Source organism: Vigna umbellata, chromosome 8, assembly GCF_029865625.1.
Source record: "Vigna umbellata cultivar VRB3 chromosome 8, Vumbellata_1.0, whole genome shotgun sequence".
Taxonomy (NCBI): Eukaryota; Viridiplantae; Streptophyta; class Magnoliopsida; order Fabales; family Fabaceae; genus Vigna; species Vigna umbellata.
The window spans coordinates 9,133,219-9,161,071 of record NC_142172.1 but is presented as its reverse complement, the minus strand read 5'-3'; the positions used below and the strand labels follow the sequence as shown (position 1 = coordinate 9,161,071).

The 27,853-nt window shown below is 34.0% G+C and overlaps 3 protein-coding genes across 3 annotated transcripts; 1 reads left to right on the top strand and 2 right to left on the bottom strand.

Moving 5' to 3' along the window:
- Nucleotides 1-8,315: 8,315 nt before the first annotated feature.
- LOC148193989 (uncharacterized) lies at nucleotides 8,316-9,002 on the bottom strand. Its single transcript, XM_088096617.1, has one exon. It carries the CDS (start codon nucleotides 9,000-9,002, stop codon nucleotides 8,316-8,318), a length of 687 nt encoding a protein of 228 aa, XP_087952743.1.
- Nucleotides 9,003-20,065: 11,063 nt separating this feature from the next.
- LOC124839839 (RmlC-like cupins superfamily protein) lies at nucleotides 20,066-21,023 on the top strand. The gene has a single exon (XM_047315767.2). The coding sequence runs from the start codon at nucleotides 20,127-20,129 to the stop codon at nucleotides 20,802-20,804; it is 678 nt and encodes a 225-aa protein (XP_047171723.1). The 5' UTR covers nucleotides 20,066-20,126; the 3' UTR covers nucleotides 20,805-21,023.
- A 2,486-nt stretch (nucleotides 21,024-23,509) lies between these two features.
- LOC124839838 (uncharacterized) lies at nucleotides 23,510-27,499 on the bottom strand. Its single transcript, XM_047315766.2, has 5 exons — nucleotides 27,293-27,499; nucleotides 26,252-26,514; nucleotides 25,948-26,159; nucleotides 25,542-25,806; nucleotides 23,510-24,016 (listed from the first exon to the last, which is right to left on the bottom strand). Exons 1-5 carry the CDS (start codon nucleotides 27,384-27,386, stop codon nucleotides 23,723-23,725), a joined length of 1,128 nt encoding a protein of 375 aa, XP_047171722.1. The 5' UTR covers nucleotides 27,387-27,499; the 3' UTR covers nucleotides 23,510-23,722.
- Nucleotides 27,500-27,853: the final 354 nt, after the last annotated feature.

Below are 27,853 nucleotides of genomic sequence, written 5' to 3'. Positions count from 1 at the left end.
ATCCTTTGCATTAAAAGTTTTGACTAAGTTAGTTACAAAGCATAAGACTCCTCACATTTAATGTTTAAGCTCCTTATTTAATGCATATGCTCCTCATTTAATGATGAGCCTCCTCATCAAATGATGGAAAGGCTCCTAAACATTTCATGTACTCTATCCTTCTCCTTCACCTATAAAACGAGACACACCCTTTTGTAATCCTTAGAACTTGATTGAGTGTAAAGTCTTTTTGCCAAAATTGCAAGACTTCTCTTCTTCAGTTCTCACTTTATGAAATTGTCTTCTTCTAGACTTCTTCATACCTTCTCCTTCATGGTTGGCCTAACCTCCTAGAAGGACACCTACCAAGGTCATACAACATCAACATCTTCATCTCTTCAAACTCTTTGCACTAGTTTAAACTCCAATTTTAAAAAATTTACTACAACCAGACCAGAGGTCCAAATTCTACATTCTATATGTTAATGAAAAGATATTTAAGTCTATTTTCCAGAAGAAAAAAAACATCTCATTTAGAGTTCTGTAGAAAACATTATGGGTAAAACATTTATCTATATTTTGATGCAATAAATGGATAATAACTTTTGAATATGTATATAATTACAATTTTGAGCTCATCAAGTCTAACACATTTATAAAGTTTTATAAGGATATATATTTGTAACCAACAGGAGATTGTTAGCAATTTGACACACACACACATATTAAATTAAATATGTTAACACCATTATATTATTAGTCAAAATATTATAGTGATCTAATTAGTTCTATTTATGGCTAACTGTGTAGATATCATATCCAATATTTTAATTTGATGAGAGGTCAAATTAGGAATATTGATTTTTTTTAGAAAAAAAATATCGAAAGAGGTTACGTAAAGGGGTTATGGTCCCCATTTGTGACCACACACAATTATTCTTATTTCTTTCTCTTCATCTCCATCAAAAGAGAAAATTATAAGGGAACTTAAAGCGCTCCATTTAGAAGATAAGATATCATTCTTCCATCTACATTGTTTTTAATGGTCAATCCAAACACGCTTCTACATACTTCTCTTAATATAATTGGAAGTAGTTTATTACATAAGATAGTTTGATTGTTCTTCATTAATTATTGATCTAGTATGGTTATTGATCTAACAAACTCGACATCATTATTGATGTTTTTCTTAAGTATTTATCATTAGAGAAAGATTATATATATATATATATATATATATATATATATGTATGTATGTATGTATGTATATATATATATATACATACATACATACATACATATATATATATATATATATATATATATATATATATATGTATGTATGTATGATATGAGTATAATTATAGGGAGTGACTATACGACTTTTATTATGGTTATAGTATTGTTGTGTTTTGTTGTTGTTCATGTCACACAGGTTTAAGTTTATCTCTAAGATAAATTAATGACTCTAATATTGATGAGTTCTTTTTTTAAGAGAGTTATCATTAGAAAGAAATTTATTATTTCTATTCAATATAGAAGTTATACTTACATTTAAACTATTCCCAATGTAACATCCCAAAATATAGCATTTACCTATATAATAGTCATCACATGTTTGATATGATAGATCAGTTATAACTAGAGTATAAAGTATAAACTTTACAGTCATCCAAAAATAACTATAGAATTTAAACTTTAGTTACAACCCTCTTTAACAAAACTAATCACAAATCTAGCCTAAAGAGGTGTACACACACACACATTAACAAACATTCACACAACAACACATCACACATTTAAACCAACCAAAGCACTTGTTATGCATGACGACTCTTTTCACTTGACCATCCAGATTAGTATGAATAAGTAGCTATGGCAGTTTGTGCACTTGTTGTGGTGAAATAGTTGGCCCACCCCAAGCTACCACACAAGGTTAGTCCGTTATCACTCGCCTTAGGCCAAGGTAAAGCCCCTAGACTAGGACTTCCTGTTATTCTCACGACATACCTCTCCTTTCTCTACTTGAGAATAGGTAACCATTAGAATTTTAGGATGAACTCCAAGACTGAGCTTCTCATATTCTTACTTACAACCTTTCAAACCACCACTGCCTCCTTATAATTCTCTTCCACACCATTTGAAACCATGATTGAAACCATATACTTTCTCTTTGAAACCACAATGCATAACATTGATAACCACATAATCTCATAAACACTTTCATACCATTCACAATGAATCAAAATGTAACTTCACTCCATAAGGAAATAAGAATGGAAAGAATAAAACATCCCCCGGACTAGTCGCTGAGCGACCACAAAGTTCTCTCACTCAGTGACCTAGCTCGTTGTGTGAATACACAGACAGTGTGACATACCTCTCCAACTCTCGCTCAATGACCCAGCTCGCTGTGCGAATAAAATGATTGTTTCATACCCCCAACCCTCTTGCTCAGTGATCCAACTCGCTAGGCGAAAGTATAGACAGTGTTCCAGACCCCCAACTTGCTCGCTCAGAGACTCAATTCGCTGGGCGAATGCATGGACAATGTGCCAGACCTTGTAGCCACTCGCTTAGCGCACCAAGTCTGTTCGCTCAGCTAAAGCCCATTCGCTTAACGCACCAAGTTTGTTCGTTGAATGAAAACAGAAACAGTGGGTTCTGCTCACTCACCTCTCGCTCAGCAAGGAGTTCGCTTAGCGGGGAGTTCGCTCAGTGAGACTACATAATTCTGCAGCACCAAAACTAAAGAATTTGCATTACTCAACCACTCAAAACCCATTCTATGCATCCTTCCCAACTTCTAACACTCCTAAATCGTGTTATATACTTAATTATACTCAACCAAGTGTGCCTAAATTGACATTCTAAAGTGTTTACAACCAAATTAAACTTCAAAATCTACCAAACTTCAACCTATGGACTCAAATTGCATTCTACCACTTTTGAAACAATTTCAAGCAACTAAGGAACCCTAATAAGTCCCAAATGACTTACCAATACTATTCAAATTGACCATTTGAGTACAAAACCTCAACTCAAGTTTTCACTAGTTCACTTCCTCAAAATTGAGTTCTAAACCAAGTTGAACCCTACACATTCACCACCACACACTCCTAACTCAAATCTCTCCCATTTAAAATGTTGAACATGTCCCAAAACAGTTCATAACCAACCCCAATGGCAACCAGCAAGTTCACCAACTATTTTCACCATTTCATCATTTAAGATATCACATTTTTCTCCCAAAACACAAATAAAAACTTCTACACTTTCAACTTCTTAACCTCTAACTCCAATATACACATTCCAAATAGAAAATTTAACATATCAACATTTAATTACACTTGAAGCCATCATACAATATTAATCACAGCATCATTTCATCCTTACACACATAAAGCACTCAAAGAACTTGGTGACAACTAACCTATCTCATAAACTTTAACCAAATAATTTAATATTCATGTAAAACATCAATTAAAGAAAATTTAGCTTCCCTTGCCTCAATAAAATATGTATAGCTCTATAAAACCCCAATCATTGCTTACACCGCAAGAAAACATAGAGAAACCTACAAATCACCGATTGATTATTGGAGATAAATCTTAAAACCTAAATTGAGTCAATAATCAAGAAAGAGAGACTCTACTCACATGAAAAAACAGATTCTTTGCATGATCACAAATTTAGAAAATACCAAGAAAAGGGGAACGAAACTTACTTGCTCTAATCAACAATTTGATCAGTTGGAAAGGTAGCCCTTGTTGCAAGGATCACCAAGATACCTCTTGATCGTCGAACATATAACGTAGGAGTAGAAAATTGTAGAGAGATGTGAGAGGAAACGAAAAGAAAAAAAGTTTAGAGAGATAGACGATATTTTAGATAATGAGACAATTTTATACAATTCTATTTTATATTATAAGATTATTTTATAATAAAATATTCGGTCTCATTATTTTAATACACCTATCAATCCTAATACTCTATGTTCTAGGTTACACCCAACATATATATGAAAAATACATTGTCATTGAACTTTGAATTTTTGGAAATATGTGATAAAAATCATCAAACAACTTTACTTTATCTTCTCAATTTTTGTTCAAGAGATTAAAAAAACTAATGAATTTGCCTCATATTTTTATTCATTTTTATATATTTGAATATTTTCTTTCAATTTTTTACTAATTTAAACGTTATCATATCATTAACTCCTCTAATTACCTTTTTTTTTGTCTATCTAAGAAGAATCATATATTGTTAACAAGTAAACAACTGGAATGTGACATAAGAGTGAGAGAAAGAGTAGTGGTGCAAGATACATGAAGGTGCAAGATACATGAAGGTGCAAGGATGAAACCATACTCAGGTATCATATTAGTTTCTTACATTTTCTTAATGGAGTGCTTAAAGAACAATATAGTAGTTTTTTACATTTACTTAATCGATTGCTTAAAGAACAATATAGATAATGTTCACTTTTCACAAATTTATCAAAACGTATTTTAATATTGATTTTATAAAAAAAAACGTAAAAATATATATATAAACAAGTAAATTAATTGCAAATCCTTATTTCGACTTGCACACAGGAAAATAATGGGCCTTCAAGTTCATTATTGCCCGCAGAAAATGCGGGTCTAATTAATACCATCATAAAGGGGCTTTTATTTCTGTACCTCAGTTTTTTTTTTTTAAATAATACTGGTCTAAATACACTATACAGAATAAGCACAAATTAAATAAATATGTACACATTTTTTAAATAATGTAGAAAATTCTAATACAAGTAAGTAAGATAAAATAATCATCAATTAAAAAAATAAAATGATAACGTGGAGAAAAAAAAATAGAGATGTGATAATTAATTCTTATCACTAGTGCAAAATTGACTTTAGACGTATGTTCTTTTGGCTTTTTGACGTCCGACCTGCACCCGACGTCTTTGTGGGTGACGTTAGTCAAACGTTTGTTGTGTCAGGTCGGACGTCTATATAGACGTCCGGGCTGACACAACGGGCGTCTATATAGACGTCCGTTGAAGCCACCCCGGACGTCTATATGCCTGAACGGGTTGTTTAGGGATTAGGGGGTTTGGACGTCCGTTTGTGCACTGGCTGACGTCTATAGACGTCCGTCAGTGCACTAACCGACGTCTATAGACGTCCGTCAGTGCACTAACCGACGTCTACTGAGTGTTTTTTTTTTAAAAATCAATTTATTTTTGCATTAAAATCACACCTGAAAAGCAGAAAATCGTCCCAGAACAATATATAGTATAATATATTTGTGTTTCATATAAAGAAAGTTCTACTTAATGTACAAAATAATCCAATACCAAAACTATCAATATATAAACTTATAAAACTAAAATTAAGCAATGTTCAACAACAAATAAAAATGTTCCTAACTCCATCTTTGCAAAAGATAAGTTGTCCACTCCTGCCTTATTTTCCTAATCATGTCCTCTGGTATAGGAGATGTACTCTTGAAGCGCTGCAAAATTGAAGAAAGATTCATTATGGTTTCATATATGTTTAAAGATGAATTTGATTTGTAATGTATTCAAGGTATGCATCATTACCTCATTCCAGTCATCTGCAATGACAGCTCGAATGATGGTCTTAATCCAACACATGACATAGAAGCCACATTCCCATGAATCCTGCTGCTGGTTACACTAAAATGACAAACTAAATAGTCAAGAATTTAGATCATTCAATAACATAGAAATTGAATTAGAACTATAAATGACTTACAGCCTTTGGATATAAAATTTGAACTAGTTGACCTAGAGATTTACCAATAACTCTGTACAGATTGAAAACACAAAGTAAAATTATCATAACTATATTTATCATAAAAGTTTAAGGGGAACATCAAATTCAAAGTCATTTTTGGAGAAACACTTACCCTTGAAGCATGGTTCTCAAGTCATTTTTCATCTTCTTGTGCAACAAACAAAACCATATAATTTTACATTGTTTGGGAATGATGACCATCAGTTGCCAGTGCGACCTATCACAAAGGACAAATAGTTATTTAACTAAGTAATTAAGGAAACTTTAATAATGAACTTTTACATATAACAACACCTACCCATCAATGTATGACACAAGCTATACGTCTCTTTTTGACTCATCCATCCATGTTTGCAAATAATGTTGTCTGTTTTCAAGTGTGTTACCAGAAGGTTGAATGGTCTAAGGTTCAAAAAATCCGTACATGGAAGACCGACCTTGGTCTACAACGATTGTGTCCATGTACCTAAAACAACAAAGTTAAGTTGTTAGAAACTATAGGAATAAAAGAAAAAGAGATATGGAAGACAAAATTAACTATCTTACATGCACCATAGTTGAATGATGGAAATATTCAACATCATGTCTCCCCCAATCACCTCCAATGCATCAAGCAATGTGATATATACTGACACATGGGGAGGCAGACCAAATACTCTCAAATCCCAGTATAGTTCTAATGGTGCTCTCTTCAACCTGGGTAATCTTGTCATTAGCTTTGATAGAGGATCATCCTCTACTTCAGCCATGTCATCATCTTCATGTATGACTTTATCATGAATCAGCTGCTTTTGAGGATGTGTGAACTAAAGATAAGAATTTCATCAAAGAGTTATCAACAAATATTTTTAAACTTAACATAGAAATACTAATAACAAAGACATTATACCTGTGGAGTAGCGATGTGTGACATGATCAATGCTCGAGGCTAGGCTATAAATGAGCCTATGGCCTCCCCCACAAAATTAATTTCTGGAGTGGGTACAGGCACCTGAGCCTGGGGATCTCGAATCTCGTTAATCGTCACACGCACGTGGTGGGGTAATATGGGAACACCATGAATAGTGAGCCCTCCCTCAAGCACTCGTTCGACAGCCACAATGCGTGGGGGATCCCCATCAACCAACAGCGCATATTGACCGTTGTACTGAGTAGGTTCTACAGCAGAGCATGATCCTCTAGTGCTGACACGAGGTGACGTGGGAGTTTCACCGGGCCCCGTGTTGCCCTGCGTCATGGAATGCATCTTCTCTTCAAGCGCTCTTTGTATTTCTTTTGTTCTTGTAGCTGCTCCATGAATCATTACTCTATTGATCTCATGCTTTGGTTGAGCCTTTCTTCCCACTGAAGATCCATCTGCCTCAGTGCCTCCTGACTCATTGATTGAGTGGTTTTCTGTGTAGGGCCAAAGTAGTCACGAAGACCAATCACCCCATGAACTCCACGTACACGTCCTGGGTGCTCAGGCTTTCCAATGGCCGTTGTTAGAATGTCGTCCCTACCTTGGCCAACAAATGTTCCCTGAGTCTGCTCTCAATCAACTCATCCTGCACATAAAAAACGAAGATACTTAGAAGACATGATGTGATAGATACACAATCAAACAATGTTTAGAATCTGAACTTACAATTCTTTTTGAGATCAATGCAGCCTTCCACAGCTCGTACCTAGCAGGTGCAGGTTCTAGGTCCGACGACTCAATTCCCAAGGCATCCGCTCTAGACTTTCTAAGTTTTTTTTTTCAGTTTTGCATAACCACCTCGTGATAACAAGTGTTGTGCATCGTTTAGCCGTTGTCTTTCTTGGGCTGCTAACCTTTTACCCTGTGAAACCATGTATATAAATAAGTGTAAAATCATAAGAACTCAATGAAAGGTTTGAAGTTGTTAAGAAACAAACCTTCCATTCCTCAGACTCTCTAGATGCACGAAACTGTATCCAGTCCTCCTCTGTGAAGGTATACTGCTGACATGGATTTTGATCTTGTTTGTCTCCAAAGACATATAGTCGTGTCAGCCTTGTCTTGAAATCCCTCCATCTTATCGCTATATGCGATAACACTTTCTTTCTAATTTGTATCATGTTTGGAATATCATAATGTTGCTGTTTAAAACAAAACACATGTTATTGATTTGAAAAGATGAAAGAAATAAGTATATCAACAGTGTTGTAAGTAAACATACCTGAATATCTTGCCATAAGAGGTTCTTGTCGACCTCTGGGACGTCATCCCAAGTTGCATGAAGGATAGAGACATGGCTTTTTGCTAACTTACCCAGATAACTCCTAAACCTATCAGCATTTGGCCCTGATGTCTGACCTGATCTGGGGTCAATGTCAACATGTCTCCTCTACCCATCAATGCGTCCGGCTGTCACATCTGTCAATCGTGTGACGCCTCGACCACGTCTGGTCTGTCCCGATCCTGAGTCTGAGGCCGACATACCTGAAAAATTATACAAGGTTAGTAATAATTCAATTTTGATGAACATAAATATAAAGTCAATACAAAAATATCAGAACCTATTAAGATATTGTTTTCTCCCAAATCCCTTCATTGTGATCACTACGAATTGCTTGGATGACATCGACAACGTCATCAACTAGGTCTTCAATGGGTATAGATGCAACAGATGTTGTCTCAAGTATATCAAGAGAATCGTCATCATCATGTCCATGCATGTTTTTTCCTTCTAAAACCACTGACCATTTTTTATTCGCTGGATCATTTACGTAAAATATTTGTCTTGCTTGACTAGCCATGATAAATGGTTCATCAGTGTAATTCATCTTGTTCAAGTCTACCAATGTGAAACCAAAGTCATCTGTCATGACACCAGAATTTATATCAACCCATTTACACTTGAAAACTGGGACTCTAAAAGTGACATAATTAACTTCCCATATTTCTTGTATTATTCCAAAATAACTCATGGATGCTGTGATTGGATTTTTGTCTTTAGAACTAGCAAAGTGGACATCCTCAGCTTGTAGTGTGACGCTACTATTTTGAACTCTACTTTTGTCATCTTCTACCTTTGTCTGAAAACAAATATTGTTTATATAATATCCACCATATGTAATGACATCTGCGTTCGGTCCACGAGATAACCTCAATAAACTTTCAGAAACATGTGGAGTCGCATAAATCTTTTTCTTAAGCCATTGTAAGAAGGTTTTCACATGTTCACTAAGATGCCATTTTTCACTCATTCTTGGGTTTGTTGCCTTTATTTCATTAACGTGGTCAGAAATGTAAGGAATCACATCAATAGTGTTGTTTAAAATGTACAAATGAGCTTGGTCAACTTCTTTTCTGCTAACACTTTGAATTCTCACACCTCGAACACCCTTACCTTCACATTTTCCTTCATGTCTGCTCTTGGGAAGACCCACTGGTTCACAAGATGGCATATAACTTGAACAAAATTCAATGGCTTCCTCTGCAATGTATCGCTCTATGATTGAAGCTTCTGGTCTATACTGATTCTTGACATATCCCTTTAAGATCTTCATGTATCTCTCAACTGGGTACATCCACCTTAAGAAGACCGGCCCACATATTCGAATTTCTCTAACTAGATGAACAATCAAATGTACCATGATATCAAAAAAAGAAGGTGGAAAATACATCTCCAATTGATATAGTAGTCTTATTCCTTCATTTTCCAATTCATCTAAACCTCGAGGGTCAACAACTTTCTTGAAAATGGCATTAAAGAACAAACTCAGGCGTGTCAGAATACCCCTAACAGAAGGAGGTAATATGCCTCGAATAACAACATGTAACAATTGTTGCATCAATACATGACAATCGTGAGACTTTAAACCAACTAACTTTAACTGTTGCATAGAAACAATGTTACTAATATTTGAAGAATAACCTTGTGGAACCTTCACACTTCTTAAACAGTTACAAAAACTTTGTTTTTCTTTTTTAGAAAGTGTGTGACAGGCTGGGGGCAGATAGGTGCGTCTTCCTATTATCTGTGGATGTAACTCAGATCGGATTCCCATGTCAGCCAAATCTTGTCGTGCTTTTATTCCGTCTTTGCTCTTCCCTTTGACGTTTAATAAAGTTCTGATGACACTGTCACAAACATTTTTTTCAACGTGCATCACATCAATACAATGTCTAACATCAAGTTGACACCAATGTGGAAGCTTAAAAAATATTGATCGTTTCTTCCAAATGTTTTTTGCAAGGGTACTTTTATGATGTTTTCCAAACACAATGTCAATGTTTTTGACTCGTTGTACACCTCTTCACCATTCTGGGGTCTGCACACAACCTCATCCACAACACTTCCATTAAATGCTTTTTTTAATCTATGATAAGGGTGATTACGAGGAAGGAATTTTCGATGTCTTGTATATACCGTCTTCTGTCCATGCTTCAATTGAAGGTAAGTAGTGTTTTCTTCACATATGGGACATGCAAAATGACCTTTAACACTATAACCGCTCAAGTTTCCATACGCTGGGAAATCATTTATAGTGCAAAACAACATTGCACGCAAACGAAACTGTTCCTGAACATGTGAATCAAACACGTCGACCCCTTCTTCCCACAACAATTTCAAATCATCATTTAAAGGTTTTAAGTAAACATCAATGTCATTTCCAGGTTGTCTAGGACCTGATATCATCATGGACAACATCACATATTTTCTCTTCATGCACAACATAGGAGAAAGATTGTAAATCATCAACATAATTGACCATAAACTGTGTTTGCTACTTAAGTTTCCATAAGGATTCATACCATTAGTTGCAAGTGCAAGTCTTAAGTTTCTTGGATCTGCACCAAACTTTGGAAATTTTTCATCAATCTTTTTCCATTGGGGTGAATCAACAGGGTGTCGAAGAAGATTATCGCACTTGCTTTCGTCAAAGTGCCATTTAAGGTTCTTTGGATCTTCTTTAACAGAAAACATACGTTTGAACCTAGGTATTATAGGCAAATACCACATCACCTTAGCAGGTGCACCATCATTACCTTCATTAGTAGTGTTTCTGTTGTCAGATTTCTTTTTAAAATGGGATAAACCACATGTTGGACAATACTTTAGCGAAGCAAACTCCTTTATCTACAAAACACAATCATTAGGACAAGCATGTATCTTTTGATATTCAAGACCCATTGGACATAAAAAAAATTTTGCCTCGTAATTACGAATAGGTAGAGTATTATTTTCTAGAAGCATCTCCTTCAACAACTCCAACAACTCGGTGAAACTTTTATCGGTCCATCCATTCCTTGCTTTTAAACTAAACAACTTTAAAGTTGCAGACAGACGTGTAAAGTTCGAGCATCCGAGGAACAACAGTTGCTCTGAATCATTTATAAGAGAATCATACAAATTAGCTCTTCCAAAATTATCGTCACCGACATCACGTATCATGTCCTCTAAATGATCACTCATCCATTCTTCCACATAATCCGTTCCTCGTGACGTGGTAGGCTGGTCCAATACTTCTCCATGCCAAGTCCAAACGGTATAAGTCCTCATGATGCTGAACATGAATAGATGGTCACGCACATTGCCTAAGTCTTGCTGTATTTGATTAAGACAACGCACACAAGGACAAAAATATGTCCCGTTCACAGACTTAGCATTTTGTTGAATGTATTGCAAGAAATCTGAAACACCCTTATCATATTCTTCACTAATGCGACGTTCATTCATCCAGCTTCGATCCATTCTATGTTCGTAAAATCATCAGTTTAAGTTTTTAACTCTCACAAGGTTAGGCCCTACCCATTCAAAAAAATTAATTTTCATAATTTGCTAAGACACGTGCAAAGAAGTCTACATCATAACTTTGATAAAATTTCGGCAGCATTTCGCATTGGTCTCCGAAATACACGAAATGAGCGTAGTCAATGATGACCACAATCAAATATGCATCCGGAGAACAACACAAATACTGAACCGAAATTTTATCAATCTTATCCATAGACTCCAACTTACATTGCAAATTATGAAAATTAATTTTCTCAAACTGTCCAATCGGACAATTCAAAATTTAACACAAACGATTAAAAGATTGATCGTTTGTGTTAAATTTCAAACGGGAACTAAGGGTCACTCAATGATTTGATACTTATAATCTAACATGAAAATTATAATAACACAACTAATACATGCATATTCAAAAGCCAATAACACATGCAGACCTTAAAGTCAAAAACATGCATACACAAAACCCAATAACATGCGTACAAAAAAATTATCAACGAAGAAGCTAACCTGAAGAGCAGATTCCAAATGAAATGGAGGGAAATGGAGGAGTGCACGACCTAAAAAGTAGGCCAAAAGCAGTAAAAAGCGTCGCCCAAGAACACGCAAGAAACTGCACTAAAACGCACCGAAAACGATTTTTAATCGGTTCAAATCAAAGATATTTCATCACAGAACAATTTCATCGGATTAAAAGTAAATTTAAACGGTCCAAAAAAGAGAAAAACCAACCTGGAAATGCAATGCCGCAGAGTGAAATCGCGGGGAAGACGATGAACAGTGAGCGTAACTCCTCGCGGGCTCGCGATTTAGTATAAATGCCACTAGACGTCCGTTACTGGAAGGCCCCGACGTCTATAATATTATAGACGTCAGGGCAGTAACTAATATGACGTGTTTTGGATTTAAATATTGATATTCGCGAGGGGTTTTAAACGTCCGTTAGAGGGGCCCCGACGTCTATAATATTATAGACGTCCGCCCCCCCCACAACGAACGTTTAAGAGGCTGAACACCATTAACTCTTCAACTACCCTGTCAGCAACTTAGACGTCCGCTCTGGAGGGGGCCGGACGTCTATAATATTATAGACGTCGGGGCCCCTCTAACGGACGTTTAAAAGGCTGAAGCAATGAACTCTTCAACTTCCCTGGCAGCCTCTTAAACGTCCGTTCGGGGGGAGGGGGGACGTCTATAATATTATAGACGTCGGGGCCCCTGCAACGGACGTTTAAGAGGCTGAAGCAATTAACTCTTCAACTACCCTGTCAGCAACTTAAACGTCCGTTGTGGGGGTGACGGACGTCTATAATATTATACACGTCAGGGCCCCTCCAACGGACGTTTAAGTGGCGGTTTGAAGAGTTAACTTTATGTTTTCAATATAGTTATGATAATTTTACTTTGTGTTTTCAATCTGTACAGAGTTATTGGTAAATCTCGAGGTCAACTAGTTCAAATTTTATATCCAAAGGTTGTAAGTCATTTATAGTTCTAATTCATTTTCTATGTTATTGAATGATCTAAATTCTTGACTATTTAGTTTGTCATTTTAGTGTAACCAGCAGTAGGATTCATGGGAATGTGACTTCTATGTCATGTGTTGGATTTAGACCATCATTCGAGCTGTCATTATAGATGACTGGAATGAGGTAATGATGCATACCTTGAATACATTACAAATCAAATTCATCTTTAAACATATATGAAACCATAATGAATCTTTCTTCAATTTTGCAGCGCTTCAAGAGTACATCTCCTATACCAGAGGACACGATTAGGCAAATAAGGCAGGAGTGGACAACTTATCTTCTGCAAAGATGGAGTTAGGAACAATTTTATTTATTGTTGAACATTGCTTAATTTTAGTTTTATAAGTTTATATATTGATAGTTTTGGTATTGGATTATTTTGTACATTAAGTAGAACTTTCTTTATATGAAATGCAAATATACTATACTATATATTGTTCTGGGACGATTTTCTGCTTTTCAGGTGTGGTTTTAATGCGAAAATAAATTGATTTTTTTAAAAAAAAAAACACTCAGTAGACGTCGGTTAGTGCACTGACGGACATCTATAGACGTTTGGCAGTGCACAAACGGACGTCCAAACCCCCTAATCCCTAAACAACCCGTTTAGGCATATAGACGTCCGGGGTGGCTTCAACGGACGTCTATATAGACGTCCGTTGTGTCAGCCCGGACGTCTATATAGACGTCGGGCCTGACACAACGGACGTCTATATAGAAGTCCGGTCTGACACAACGAACGTCTGACTAACGTCACCCACAAAGACGTCGGGTGCAGGTCAGACGTCAAAAAGCCAAAAGAACAGACGTCTAAAGCCAATTCTGCACTAGTGAAAGGTGCTTAACTATAAATAAGATTGATGAGACATGAAGAAGAACAACACACATTGAATACTCCAATAAAGAAATCATTATCTTAGTAGAATTAATAGAACAATTATGCTATTTTTTAAAAATTATGTACATTTATCACAAATAGGAGAACTAACGTTGTTCACAAGGAATGAGCACACCAAAAGAGAAGATAAATCTAATTTTTTTACTAAACTAATTTGAATAAATTAAAATAAAAGAAACTTTAGAATAAAAATAAAACTAAATAGAAAGTGTAAGTTGAAACCATTATCCTTATGTAATTTCATATTTGTTCATAAGGAATGAGTGGACAAAAAAGGAAGATAAATCTAAATTTTGTTTTTGATGAAACTAATTTGAGTAAATTAAAATAAAAGAAAATTTACAATAAAAATAAAAAAAAAATAGAAAAAGGTATAAGTTGAAATAGTTGCCCTCATGTAATTTCATATTACATTATTTTATTTTTTTAGGTAAATATTAGGTTTAATCATTTCGGAGGTTTCTATTTGTGCAGAATCGTCTCAAATAGGTCATCGTATTTTGTTTTGATCTAATTAGGTCCCTTTTTCTTTAAAATTAAGTCAATTTTGACTTTGTCGTTAAATTCAGTGGATGACATTAAAATTTGTGTGTCTTGGCTGACTGAACAAATCTTAATGACGTGGCAAAGTTACGTGGAATTTAATTACTTTAAATTTTGAACTCCATGGATTGACCGGCTAGCACCATGAGTAACCCCAGGCCACCGCCAACCTCGTCGTCGCACCACCCAAATTGCCTAGTCCTCGACATAGAATCGACCACCACAATGCCTCAACCACCTAACGCCAACATAGGGTCGTCGCATCAACATCTTATCGCCACTGCCTAACCGTTACCGTCGTCCAGCAAACCCAAATTGCGTCACCTGTGCTCACGGCCAGCCACCAGAAACTAGCCCCAAATCGCATCGCGATCTCCTCCATAACCAACCTAGAAACGCGAAGCTTCCTCCATTGACGCACCATCACAAAGCTTCGTCTATCACCACCTACAAATCAAACGCAGAGAAACCCAATAGAAAATCGCGCTGCCAGTAGCCAAGGCAAAACCACCATCTCCCTCGTGCTTTCATCAACCTGCAAAAAGGGAACCATAATCGCGAAAAGTGAAAACATAGACCCTAACCTACGTGTTCATCCATTCCAAAATCATCAACCTATCTTCGTTCTTGCACCTCACCACCAACAACAATCCAAAACCTGCAAATCATTCACAAAATCACAAAAATCGCAGCGCCTTCATCTTCCATCAGCCAATGCTTCGTTTTGCTTGCGTAAAATCCCAAATCGAACCTATAAGAAGCATCAGCATCGAACGCGCCACCACGGGAGGAATTTTTAGTGCCTTCGTTCTCCTTCACGTGGGCGCGGCACAAGCTCCTTTGCCTGATTTGCAGAACCCTAATTTGGAAGAAAGGGGGCTGCCACGTGGCAATCCCTCATCGGCTACGTCCATCTGGTCAAAGCTGGTCAATCCTGGTCATTTTAATCTTTTGCTTTTTAATTTTTATATTACACGTAATGAGACCACGTCATTAAAAATTGCGCAGTCAGGAAGCCAACACATACAAATTTTAATGTCGTTCACTGAATTTAACGGCAAGGTCAAAATTGACTTAATTTTATAGAAAAAGGAATCTAATTGGGATAAAAAGAAATACGATAACCTATTTGAGACTATTCTGCACAAATAGGGATTCTAAAATGATTAAACCTAAATATTATAATGTCTTTTGTTTCAATTTTCTCACCCTCCACTTCTCTTCTCAATCTGGCTTCGGTTGTCTTGGAAAAGATTGACTTGGAAACTACCAAAAAAGGTACTCCAACACTAAAGTGTATTGAGTGTAATATAATAAGTTTTGAGATAGATGAAATGTATTAAGTGTAATAATAATGACTCATCTACCTTACATGTATTTATACTATTCTTAATGGGAGAAAACCATTTATGGACTTTTGGACAAGAACCAATTGTCCTTGATCTTCTTTTATATATATTTTTTTTTAAATAAGCTTTTTTTATAATATTAAAGAATTCAAATTAACTGTTTCATGAACCTTTATGTGAATTTAGTAGAGTGTGAGCATAATCATTTTTATCACAAGCTTATTTTGTTATTTAAAATTCTGTCATATATTGCATTTTGAGGTCCTATAATTTTTAAATTACTGGTTTGTGTTAAACTATAACTTCCTTTAATCTTTTATTATTCACATGTTATTTATTATAGTCTTTTTACTATACTAATTTATATGTAAAAGATACTTAATATTTATTCAAAAAATAGTTTATTTTATTTTAAAATAAATAATTTAATAGCATTTTTTGACATGTTTCTATTAAAAAAAATCAGTACAAGCTTTTAACAATATTTTTGCCTTATTTAAAAAATAAAACTAAATTATTTAATAAATTTAACTGTTACTTTTGATGGAATAAAAATTATTAAAAGTATTTTAGAAACGTTTTATTACATTATCTTCCAATTGAAAAAAAAATACTAAAAGTTTTTTAAAAAAAATTTATAATATTATTTTTCTATTGAAAAAATATTCCTAAATTTTTTTATCAATATTTTATAATGTTACGTTTTTATTAAAAAATGTTAATGAAAATTTCAATAAATTGTTACATTCCAAATTTTCATACCATTTTTATTATACCTTTAATAATACAAAGTAGTTAGCTCAAAGAAACATGTAAAATACTATTACACATATTCATATATAACTTATAATAGCAAGATAGATTTTGCACTACTAAGAGATATTACACTAAACCAAAAGTATAATATGGTCTTTTTAAAAACAAATGAAATAAAAAAAAAAACTTCTATCTATATGTTGCAGTTTCATCTCCTCCTAGCACTACTCACTAGAGAAATCTTCCTCTACTCACACCATTAAGGTGATCATTGCAAAAGAGAAAACAAATACACACAAACAGATAAAGCTAGAAGAGTAAACTAAAGTAATAAAGGATCATTCATACAATTAATGTACAACAATTAACATATATACAAGTTATCTCAATCCATTCTAAGACATACAACCATGCATTCTAGACTTAACTGTCCAAATCAGTATTTATGTAAAATCTCGGAGGATCGTGCACTTGTGGTGGTAATATCTGATCCACCTGGGTGTTCTACCGAACTACCACTCACAAGATTAGTCATTGTCAAGGTCACAAGAATCCTAAGGTTGCCCTTATGACAAGACTTCATGCTCCTCTCACCACATAATCATCATTCTGCTTGAGAAAAAATAGTTATTAAAGTGTTAGGTTCTAGCATATAAACTCCCACATCAATACTCACACTACTAAAAACGTCACCATAAATCTCTCCACGAGATTCATGAAATTATGTCAAACACATATACCATGCACATAATCAATAACATACTCGTCATCATCACTATATTATACATGAATAACCATCATACATGTTCAGAGTCATATTATAAACCAATAATTGTTTTTAACATTCACATAATCACACACATTAAACACAAGATGTATAGGTAAACTTAGTGAAAAATCTGATATTTTCACTCAGCTACTAAATCTACTTGCTCAACTAATAGTACTTGATAATACACTCGCTCAACCACCAAATCTGTTTGCTCAGCAAATGCCCTCTCACTCAGCCACCAAATATGCCCGCTTAGCTAAAAGTGTCTGGAACCACACTCACTCAGTGACCAAATCTACTCGCTTAGTTAGAAAACCTTTGGAACTTATAAACTTAAAATTCTCCCAAAAGTTGTTAAGCGAGTATACTCTCGTTTAGCGAATATCAAGTCTGTGAACTCTCTGACTTTGATTTCATATAGCGAGAATAAGCTCGCCCAGCGAGTCTGCATAATTCTACATAACATAATTATGCAAATTTATGTCGTTCCAACCCTACAAAACAATCTAACACTATAGATGCCCAAAATATCCAATTAGATTAAACACAAATCAATGACTCAAATCACCTCAAATATGCAATCTCAATCACACAATATACCAACATTTCAACATCCAATCACTAAAAATGATTCAAAGCTCTTAACTTAACTCAACATTCATATTTCATCTGCACAAACACCAATATTAACATTTCAACCAATTTCAAACAACTCAAACATGTAACTCAGATTATCAATACACCATAAACTTAAAAATAAGGTAATGTAACTTTCCTTACCTAATAGATGACCAAACTACTCTAGAAAGCCTAAAACAACTCAAAACAAGAAGTTCTATGTGCTCCTATGGACCATAGAAACACGATCAGGGTACACTGTTAGGACCACTGATTATAGAAGACTCAAACTTCACATGCAAAACAAAAAGGACTAGCATGCAGGAAGACGAAACGGACCCAAAAAGAGGAGTAGAAAACCAACTTACTCTATTTGAGAAACTAATCAATTATACTTGAGGATCTGCGATGATGACTCAAGCGGTCTTCGATCTTCAAACAAATGAATAAGGAATCCTTAAAGAGAAGTTATAAAACTCTAGAAAATTGGTTTCTAGATAATTCATAACGAAACTATTTATATTAAAATAATTTAGTATTAAAATAATTGAGTCTCACTATTTTTAAACCATTATCACTTCTAAAATATCGAATATCTTTACATTTATAAACTTTTTTTTTATTATATATAAAATCTTAATAAAAGTGATTGGTAAAATAAAACATAAATTCAAAGTATTTTGCTCCTAAAAGTGAAGTAGTTAGAGTTTTTTATTCTAACTTTTTTTTTATTTACCTTAGTCTGAAGTGAATCATATCTTAATTATTTTTAACAATATTTAATCATGTGATTTTAATTGAAATTAAGTTATATTTTCAAATTTTTTGTATATGTTTTAATATATATAATTATTTTTAAAATAACCGTGTCGTCTTATATGTATAGGTGATAATATGTTGCTGACAAATAAACACGTCAGCAATGCGTGGAATGAAGTTCATCATTCTGCTTTGCCAACTTTTCTTCAAACATAAGCAAAGCAATGAGAACAAAACCACACAATCAATGGATACATGGCACGAGCACATGAATTCAATGTTTTATTAATGCAGCTACACCTTAATCCCCTGGTGCTCCACGCAGGGTAACCCCTTTAAACAAAATACACATTCTCATTAATCATTCTAATCATGCTTATTGTCAGCGCCGCTTTATGCAACGCGTGGAATCGCATATCATTTAACCACTTTTCATTAAATTAAATTGAGAAGAACTCTATATTATAGTACACCAAATAATGTTTTTGTGATAAAATTTTCGATGGATATCATATGTAAGATCACAGTAAGCTACTGTCATTTGTTTATTATGAGTTCAGTTAAAATAGTTAATATATTTAAATTAATTTAATTTTTATGAATTAAAAATTTTGTAATAGGATCAATTTATCATACATAGACGGTTGAATAACATTATAATATATAAATATTAAATTTCCAATGATATAATTAAAAATTATAAAAATATTAATAAAAAATAATAATAAACTATTATTGATTAAACCACTTTCAATTCCATTATATTCATAACTTAGAAATATCATTTGCACTGAATTAAGTGAATATCACTTTCTATAAGAAAATTTTATTCATTAATTATATTACTAAGTTTGCCAAATTTAAATTTGGCTATTAATTAGTTTTAACAAATGATTAATTTGTTCTTAAAGTTTTAAAAGTATCTAATTCTATTATTTAATTAACTTTGTAAGATTAAAAAAATCGTTTTTAAACATTAAATTTAAATACAAAAAATAATATATATTTGAATTTAGTCGATCTATTAATTTTAACACTAAAAAAATGTTATTAAAGGTTAACTTTCAGTATATAAATATATCAAAGTCATATAATTTTAAAAATTGAATAACTCAATCGTGAATTTGAAAATATAAAGATAAAATAAACAAAGTATACCAACAAAAACATATTTCTTCCTAAAAGGGAGCACTAATTGCAGAATACGTGCCTAAGATCCAGTAATAAAGCTCTTGCATCTTATGCTACCATGTAATGATTCCAAGAGCGTCTTAATATACATTTAATTTCTATATAAGCCCCTTGAACTCAGTCTTTGTTCAACACAGAAAAGTATTCAAAAAAGAGGCAAAAGAACAAGAGAAAAATGTCTGCAGAAAAGACCCTTTGGCTTTTGATAGCTATTTTCTTCCTCAGTTTGGCCATAACCTTTGCCTCTGACCCTGATCCAGTTCAGGACTTCTGCATACCAAACCCAAGATTTGGTGCCATCAAAACAGCACATGCCATGCACTACATTCTCCCATGCAAGAACTCATCTGAGGCAACCACTGAAGACTTTGTCTTCTCTGGTTTAAGAGCCTCAAGGACATTCTCAGACACAGGCCTGGCGGTGGTTTCAGCAAGCCCTACCAATTTTCCCGGGCTGAACACTCTGGGCTTGTCTTTTGCACGTGCAGACATAGAAGTTGGGGGCATCAACCCACCACATTTTCACCCTAGAGCCACAGAGCTGGTTCATGTGGTGGAAGGAAAAGTGTACTCAGGTTTTGTTGATTCAAGCAATAGGGTGTTTGCTAGAGTACTTGAAAAAGGAGAGGTCATGGTGCTCCCTAAAGGTCTGGTGCACTTCATGATGAATGTTGGTGATGAACCTGCTACTTTGTTTGGATACTTCAACAGCCAAAACCCTGGTATTCAGAAGATACCATCTGCTGTGTTTGGTTCAGGGATTGATAAGGAGCTTCTGCAGAAGGCTTTTGGACTCAGTTCTAAGCAGATTGGGACCTTGAGGAAAAAGTTTGATCCCAAGACTGCAAGCTAGATAACTGCTAAAATGCTTCACTTTGTCCATTTCCTTTTAAGGTTTTTACTCATATTTTCTTGCTTTTTTTTTCTTTCTTTGGAAGAGTTTTCAACCCCTTCTCCCACTTTTTCTGTTGTAGTATTATAACACTTTATAAGGTAAAGAATATGAAATGCAGCTTGGTCACACTTCCTTGTATTGAGTGTTCTTTAATAATAATAAATTATATAGTATTAATGAATGTTTTGTTTAATTTCATTAAGACACGAGCATAGTTTATATAACAGATTGACACAACTTCAATCGAAAATATTAAGAACAATGGTTTTATATAGAAAATTTTTTTATAAGAGAAATCCTCACATTTAGATTCTTCACCATATTATACTTTATTTAAGTCAATCACCAAAATAAATCTACGATTCATATCACTTATGGTCTTTCAAAGAGATATATGGAAAAAGTCCAATACTAATAAGACTTGTGTCAATTCTATAAAGAATGGACACCAGTTCAATCCAATGAGTTTATGGATTTTCTATTTTACAAGGTGTTTAACTTTTCATATCTACCCAATATTAAACTTGAACTAACACTTAAATAAAATTGATCACTGAAGTAAATAAAATATTTGTAGTTAAAGAGGTTCTATCCTTTAATCTAATAACAATTATTTTAAAAGAATAAGTTTGTTGACTTTTATAATAAGAGCTATTATCATTATGAGTTTAATGTTATACTTAATATAATTTCTAATCCAATAATATATTCTACACAAAAAAGAGAATATTTTTATGTAGGCAGAAAATGCTTTTAATTTATTCCATTAAATTTTGAATCTTGTGTCGATGGATGACAAGGAACAGAGCTGGCTAATGTGCAGCAAACTCTTTTTTTTACACCCAACAACTTCAAAAAGTTGTCATAGGCGTTTCTGAAAGAGATGATAGCAATCATAAGACTTTGCAAATTAAAAGAAAAAAAAAGGGTTCAGAAAGCTAGTAAAAGACATTGACAACACTGCCAAAACAAGCACACGACATCATTAAGCTTCAAAATCTATAAATTAATGCGAAAGCCACCATTTTTCTATCCTTTTGTTGGGAAGTGGAGGACATGGTTTTGATTACAAAAGAGAAAAGTAAAAGCTGTATGCAACGTGAGACAAACAACAACACGCACAAATTATCAACTCCATTCATTTCTTTCGTAGATTACAATTTTACTTATGAATTCTTATGAGATTATGTTTCACCATACACGTGACAAGGAAAAGGGTGCAAGGGATTGGAAACATTGGTGACAAGAATTTAGGTTGCTTTGGATGTTATCATTTTCAAAAAAATTTCCTTAGGATATGTTTCATTTGAAGGGATGGATTTGAGAGAGGAAGGATGGATGAATTTTAGAAAAGATGGATTTGAGAGAGGAAGGATGGATGAAGTTCAGAAAAATTTAAGAAGTGTTTTTTTTAAGGAATTTCGAAATGAGTGAGTGGATTTAAAAAAGAAATTTATTAAAGTTAACTTAAGAAATGACCGATGTGATAAATATAAAAATTGTTGTAATTAATAACAAATAAAAATTATCAATGGTGATAAAAGTAATATAAAATCATATTTATTAATAATATATTTAATTGTAAAAGTTATTATAAGGTGGAAGAAGAAAAAGGAATCAAAGCCATGAAAACTGAATCTTACTCATATTGGAATCGATTAACCATGTCTTTAGAATCGAATACTCCATGGCCATAATCGATTACATCGTAACTGATTACAAGTTCTTCATTTCTCACATGAGGTGAAATCGATTCCACCTCTATCTGGAATCGGATATGCTTTTATCATCTTCTTCATCTTTAACTCCATCTTTTTTTTCACTCATAATCACTTCAAATGTCATTATCACATATGGAGAAAACACTTTCCTCATCTATCGATTCAAATTCCTTAATGCGAATACCAACTTAATCTCAAATTTGTCTCTCCAAATATGCTTCAACAATACCATCCATCCATGCGAACAGTGTTAGAGTTTAAAATAGTTTAATGTGTTATTCAATAAATTTTTATTTTCCACAGTAACTATCTTAAAAGTTATATCATCAATCATATTTTTTAATTGGTTAAGTGTAAAATTATTTTATTCGATAAAGACACAAACATTCAAATATTATTTTAGTCTCTACCTTAATTTCTCTTTCTTTTCAAATTTACCTGTTGGTATTATATAGTAATACGTAATATATTTTTTTTTCCTTTCAAATTACTCAATTTGTACTTTTCTGGATTAATCAATCCGAAAAAGAAAGATGGATGTTTATGTAGTGGTCTGGAAAGCTTTTTCTAGAAAGTTTATAAGTATCACTTTCAAGATAGTTATTGTAAAAATCAATCAACTTAGTGAATAATTGACACTATAAAACAGAGTTTTGCAATCTATACATTCTATTTTCATATATTATACACCAAATACTACAATGGCAGAAGCTAAAGTGGTCCAACTTTTAAGACAAACGCATCCAACCATAAAGACAATAACTTAGCAGAGAAAGATTTGTAAGTAGCAATATTTAGAATATAGCAGTTTGGACCTAATTATCAATCATGACCATCATCATAGAATTCATCTCATCAAAAAAGAATTTTGCCAAAAGAAAAACTGCTCAACGTTCATGTTTCCATTGTGTCAGCTTGAGAATAACTTAGTGAGGCTTTAGAGAAATAAACCAGCTTCTGTAAAACAACTTCCCATGTAAAAGAACAACGTTCATACAATTATTAAGTAACCGGATCTCTCCTTACCATTAAGTGCACTCAATGTTCGTCAAAGTTGATCATACATAATTCTTTTCAACAGTTTGAATTCACCAAAACTGAGATGTCAAATGCCAAAACTGATCTGAGATAGACAGTGATCAATATAGAAGAAGCCTACTTCGTACGTAAAAGATTCTTAATGATAATGTCACTCATACCATCAGCTAGAGGAAACAAATGACCAGAACCTGGAAGCTCGTGATAGATAATCCATGGAAGCTTCTGCGCTATGTATTGTTGCAGAGTAACTGGAACCAATACATCATCATCTCCTTGCCAAATATGAACAGAAGCTTCACTATTTGGAAATGGATTTTCAAGATGAAGGGGACTGTATTCCCAGTTACCGAATCCGATGTTTAAGTCACGATGGAGGCTTTCATATTCGCCTTGTTGTCTTATCTGTGCCTATGGAAGCAACACAATAACAATTTATAAATTTCTATCACGAATTGAAGTAAGAAACAGAAATTACACAGTAGAACATGCTCAGTTAAAATGAGGCTAATCAAATTCAATGGCTCAAGTAATCAACCACTTTTCAAATGAACCAAATTCCAGAATAAGTTCTTATGAGTGGATGAAATTTGAAAGATTTCCACAAGCGTTACTTATAGAAGTGAAAATTTGCTTTACCATATATGTATGACTGTGAAATTAAATATCAAAACAAAAGGACATGCTAACGAAGCATTATCAAGTCACAGTTTACACAAGTAACGACTTGTCTTGGATCAACAATATCATACAAAGTAAACGGCTTTCCAGTGTGCTGGATAAACTACATAGATCGAATGATGTCACTATGCAGTGCTTTAACAAGGAAACAACAGAGTTGTAGAATTTCCACATCTCATAATTACAACGGAGCATTCAAAATTCACTTTGTTACTCTGATCCATCACAAACTACGAGACAACACTTTAAAACATATTATACATGAAAACAATGGGGAACTTATCCATGGATGCAGGGAGAAAAGTAACAAATGAAAATTAATAACATGAAGATTGATTTAACTGCTATGCCAAGTTAAACAGGTCACAGTGGCAACGTGCTCTAACAATTGCCTGTTGCACCAAAGGAGCAATGCACCAAAGCCTTGAGCAACAAAATTTTTTCTTCTTCTCTTATAACAAATTGTTTCAGAATATTTCTCATGCAAACCATGTACTATACTTTAAATTGGAAGATGTATCATGTAAACAGATATATATCAAGTTTTAATCAGTGATTTTATTATTCTGTGTTATTCGTGGATAAAGCCTAAGTTTTTCCATCATGTATCAATGTTATTTGATTGATTATTACAAAATGTGTCAAACTATAGTTAATAATTATACAAGGTTAACACTTGAATAGCTATATATTCTATATATGTCAAACAGCACAATAGAAACAAAAAAAAAGTTTATAAAACTTTAGCAGTGAATTTTCAGGCATTTTTCCCACAATTTTCCATTCATGAATAGCATGATCTAAACCAAATACTTGTGTTATGAAACATGGTATTGTTTAGAATTCTAATGCTTGCCTAAATGTTGTCTATTCCAGATTGATACCAACATAATGTATCAATGATCATAGTTTAAATACTCCTGTCCTGTCTATATTTTCGTCTAATATCTCTCTTAATATCTGTAACCAAAGACAAACTGTTGTCCCTATTGATTACAAGAGCCATGAAACTACTTTTAACAGTATAACATCAAGAACAAAAACACGGAGTATGAGTACAGAGAATTCAGAAAATTCAGGTGGTGAGAATTGTATACGACCAGCTTAAAATAATGCAAAAATTCACATGAAAAATTAAACAATTAGAAAAACTGAATAAACAATTTCTGTTGGAACTTGGAATTCAACATCCCAAAGTGAACTGCATTCAGCAAAAAACCACAATTTTGTAATCACCTAAATGCTGGATACTTACTCGATAACTTTCTCTATTGGGCATCTTAGCCAGAATTTCCTTGTCTTCACGAGAAAAGATATGTGGACTCCCAGAAATTACACTAGATCCAGGGAACCATTGTTGAGTGTTCCACCAGTAAGTTAGCCACGGCACGTAGTGAGCAACCCGAAGGGCCCATTGGTCTTGTATGTTCTGTTGGCCATAGGCTTCAGTAGTTAAGTTTGCAGGAAGACCAGGCCACCAGTAGTTGACAACTGGGGCAACGAGTCCCACGCCTGCCAACCTGTCAGCATTAAAAAATTACTTTTGCAAGCATACGTGAATATAACAAAACAGCTAATAATGCAAAAAGAAATATTATTAGTGAAATGTTTTTAGAAGAACTTGTGCTTCCAAAACTAAAAACATCCTGAATAAGTCATACCTGTGAGGTATGTATTTGAGGCAGTTCCAAACAATTTGTCCACCCATAGAGAAACCCACCACATAGAATTTGGACCCCAACACCAGCTGATCTGCAAGCTCTTCTATATCTAAAGCAATGCTTTTTAATGAACGTTTTGGATCAGGATCACTTTCCCCATAACCAGGTCTGTCAAAAGAGAGAATGTAGATCCCCATCTCCTCAACAATACCCTGGAAAAATCCATCTTAAATATAATAGTACAAACAACAACATATATTAGAGAATGGTACGAAAGCGAGAGAGATGTAATATCAATAATTACAGGCGATAAGGCTTCGGCAAGCACGGCATCATGCCTGCAATTATCAAAACCATGGACATAGATGATTTTGTACATGGCTGCATCTTTTGAAACACCATACTCTTTGTATGCCAAATGCCTTCCATCTCTTAATTTGATTCTTGGTGCTGTTATAGGCGGTCCATCAGGGGTGCCACATATCTTGGGTGGGGGAGGTTGAATAACCTTATAAGCCCATGCTAGAAACCCGATAAACAACACTGCTAGTGCTGTTCCAAGAATTCCTGATAGATTGAGATGCCAAATTGAAAGAGCAGAAAAATACAAGTTAAAACAAAAAAGATTAAAAAACAATTTGCACTCAACAAGTCAAGCATAAGAATGCCAAAATACAATTTATTAATTACCCTATGCTCCAATACGTATAAATCTCTTAAGCCAACAAGGGTTGATTCAGTTGGCAATGATAAAAGCAAGTTACTGACAAATGCTTAGGTTAGAGTCCTCCAACCATTAATCCCCTCAACTTCAGCTTACTAATAAATTAGTCTCTTACGAAAGAATAGGAATGAGCAGAATAAAAAGTGACCAACTCCATTGATAACTAACAAGAATCTAACCACAATACATAGTCGTTGTAAGGATTTATTTACTGCAACAATTACCAATTTACCATGTACGTACGGTACAATTGATCTTTTATAATAGATATTTTCGAGGCTATATCTAGAAATGTTTTAGATTGGTTAATCCTGCAACAGGTTTAATACTGACAGTACATTAAAAATTAAGTAACTAATAATTCCCCAGGTGCAATGCAAGAAATAACTATTAAGTTGAAATATAATGAAGGGTTCAATTTAGGTGTCCAAACAAATTAATCCACATCATCTATACCTTAAAAAACCAGCATTCTTCACACCAATTAAAACAAAACGCTGGGAAAGGCTTAACATCCTCAGGTCTAACAAGAGATGCAGCACGACCCAGATAATTTTTATAACTTGAAATACGATAGAAATGAAAGTGTGATGAAAAATGAAAGGAATTGCGAAAAGGGACCTGATGGGAGTTGTGAGGAATTGGATTTCTTTGCTCTCCTGGTGTGAGCTCGAGCTGATGCAGCAGAAATTTTTCTGTTCACTCCGGTGGCCATTGTGAGAGATGAAATACCCACGAACGGAACACTAGGGAAAATTTCAACTTGAATGATTAAAGTACAGTGCAGAGATCTAATATGACCTACAAGTAAGGAAGGTTAGAAAGCTAGATTAGACTTTTAAGAGAGGCGATATTATTAATATAAGGTGTAAATATGTTTGCTGATCAAATAAACTGTCTTTTTTTTTTCTTTCTAAAAGAAATAATAATAATGTTGTAATTTTCTTTCCATATATACTCGACCAGATCAAAACACTTATCACTAGTGCAGAATTGGCCATTAACATCACTCAATAGACGTCCTTCTACAAAAACCCAAACGTAAATAATTGACCGGTGGCATATCCGAAAATAAGTGGGATTGTAGACGTTCGTTCTGAATGGGGCCGGACGTCTATAATATTATAGACGTCGAGGCCCCTCTAACGGACGTTTATAATATTATAGACGTCGGTGCCCCTC

Coding starts and splice junctions, on each gene's coding strand:
- LOC148193989 (XM_088096617.1), bottom strand. CDS start 9,002: ATGAGTGAAAAATGGCATCTTAGTGAACATGTGAAAACCTTCTTACAA.
- LOC124839839 (XM_047315767.2), top strand. CDS start 20,127: ATGTCTGCAGAAAAGACCCTTTGGCTTTTGATAGCTATTTTCTTCCTC.
- LOC124839838 (XM_047315766.2), bottom strand. CDS start 27,386: ATGGCCACCGGAGTGAACAGAAAAATTTCTGCTGCATCAGCTCGAGCT. Junction 26,515..27,292: donor TTCCTCACAACTCCCATCAG/GTCCCTTTTCGC, acceptor TCAATCTATCAG/GAATTCTTGGAACAGCACTA. Junction 24,017..25,541: donor CCAATAGAGAAAGTTATCGA/GTAAGTATCCAG, acceptor TTGCTTCCATAG/GCACAGATAAGACAACAAGG.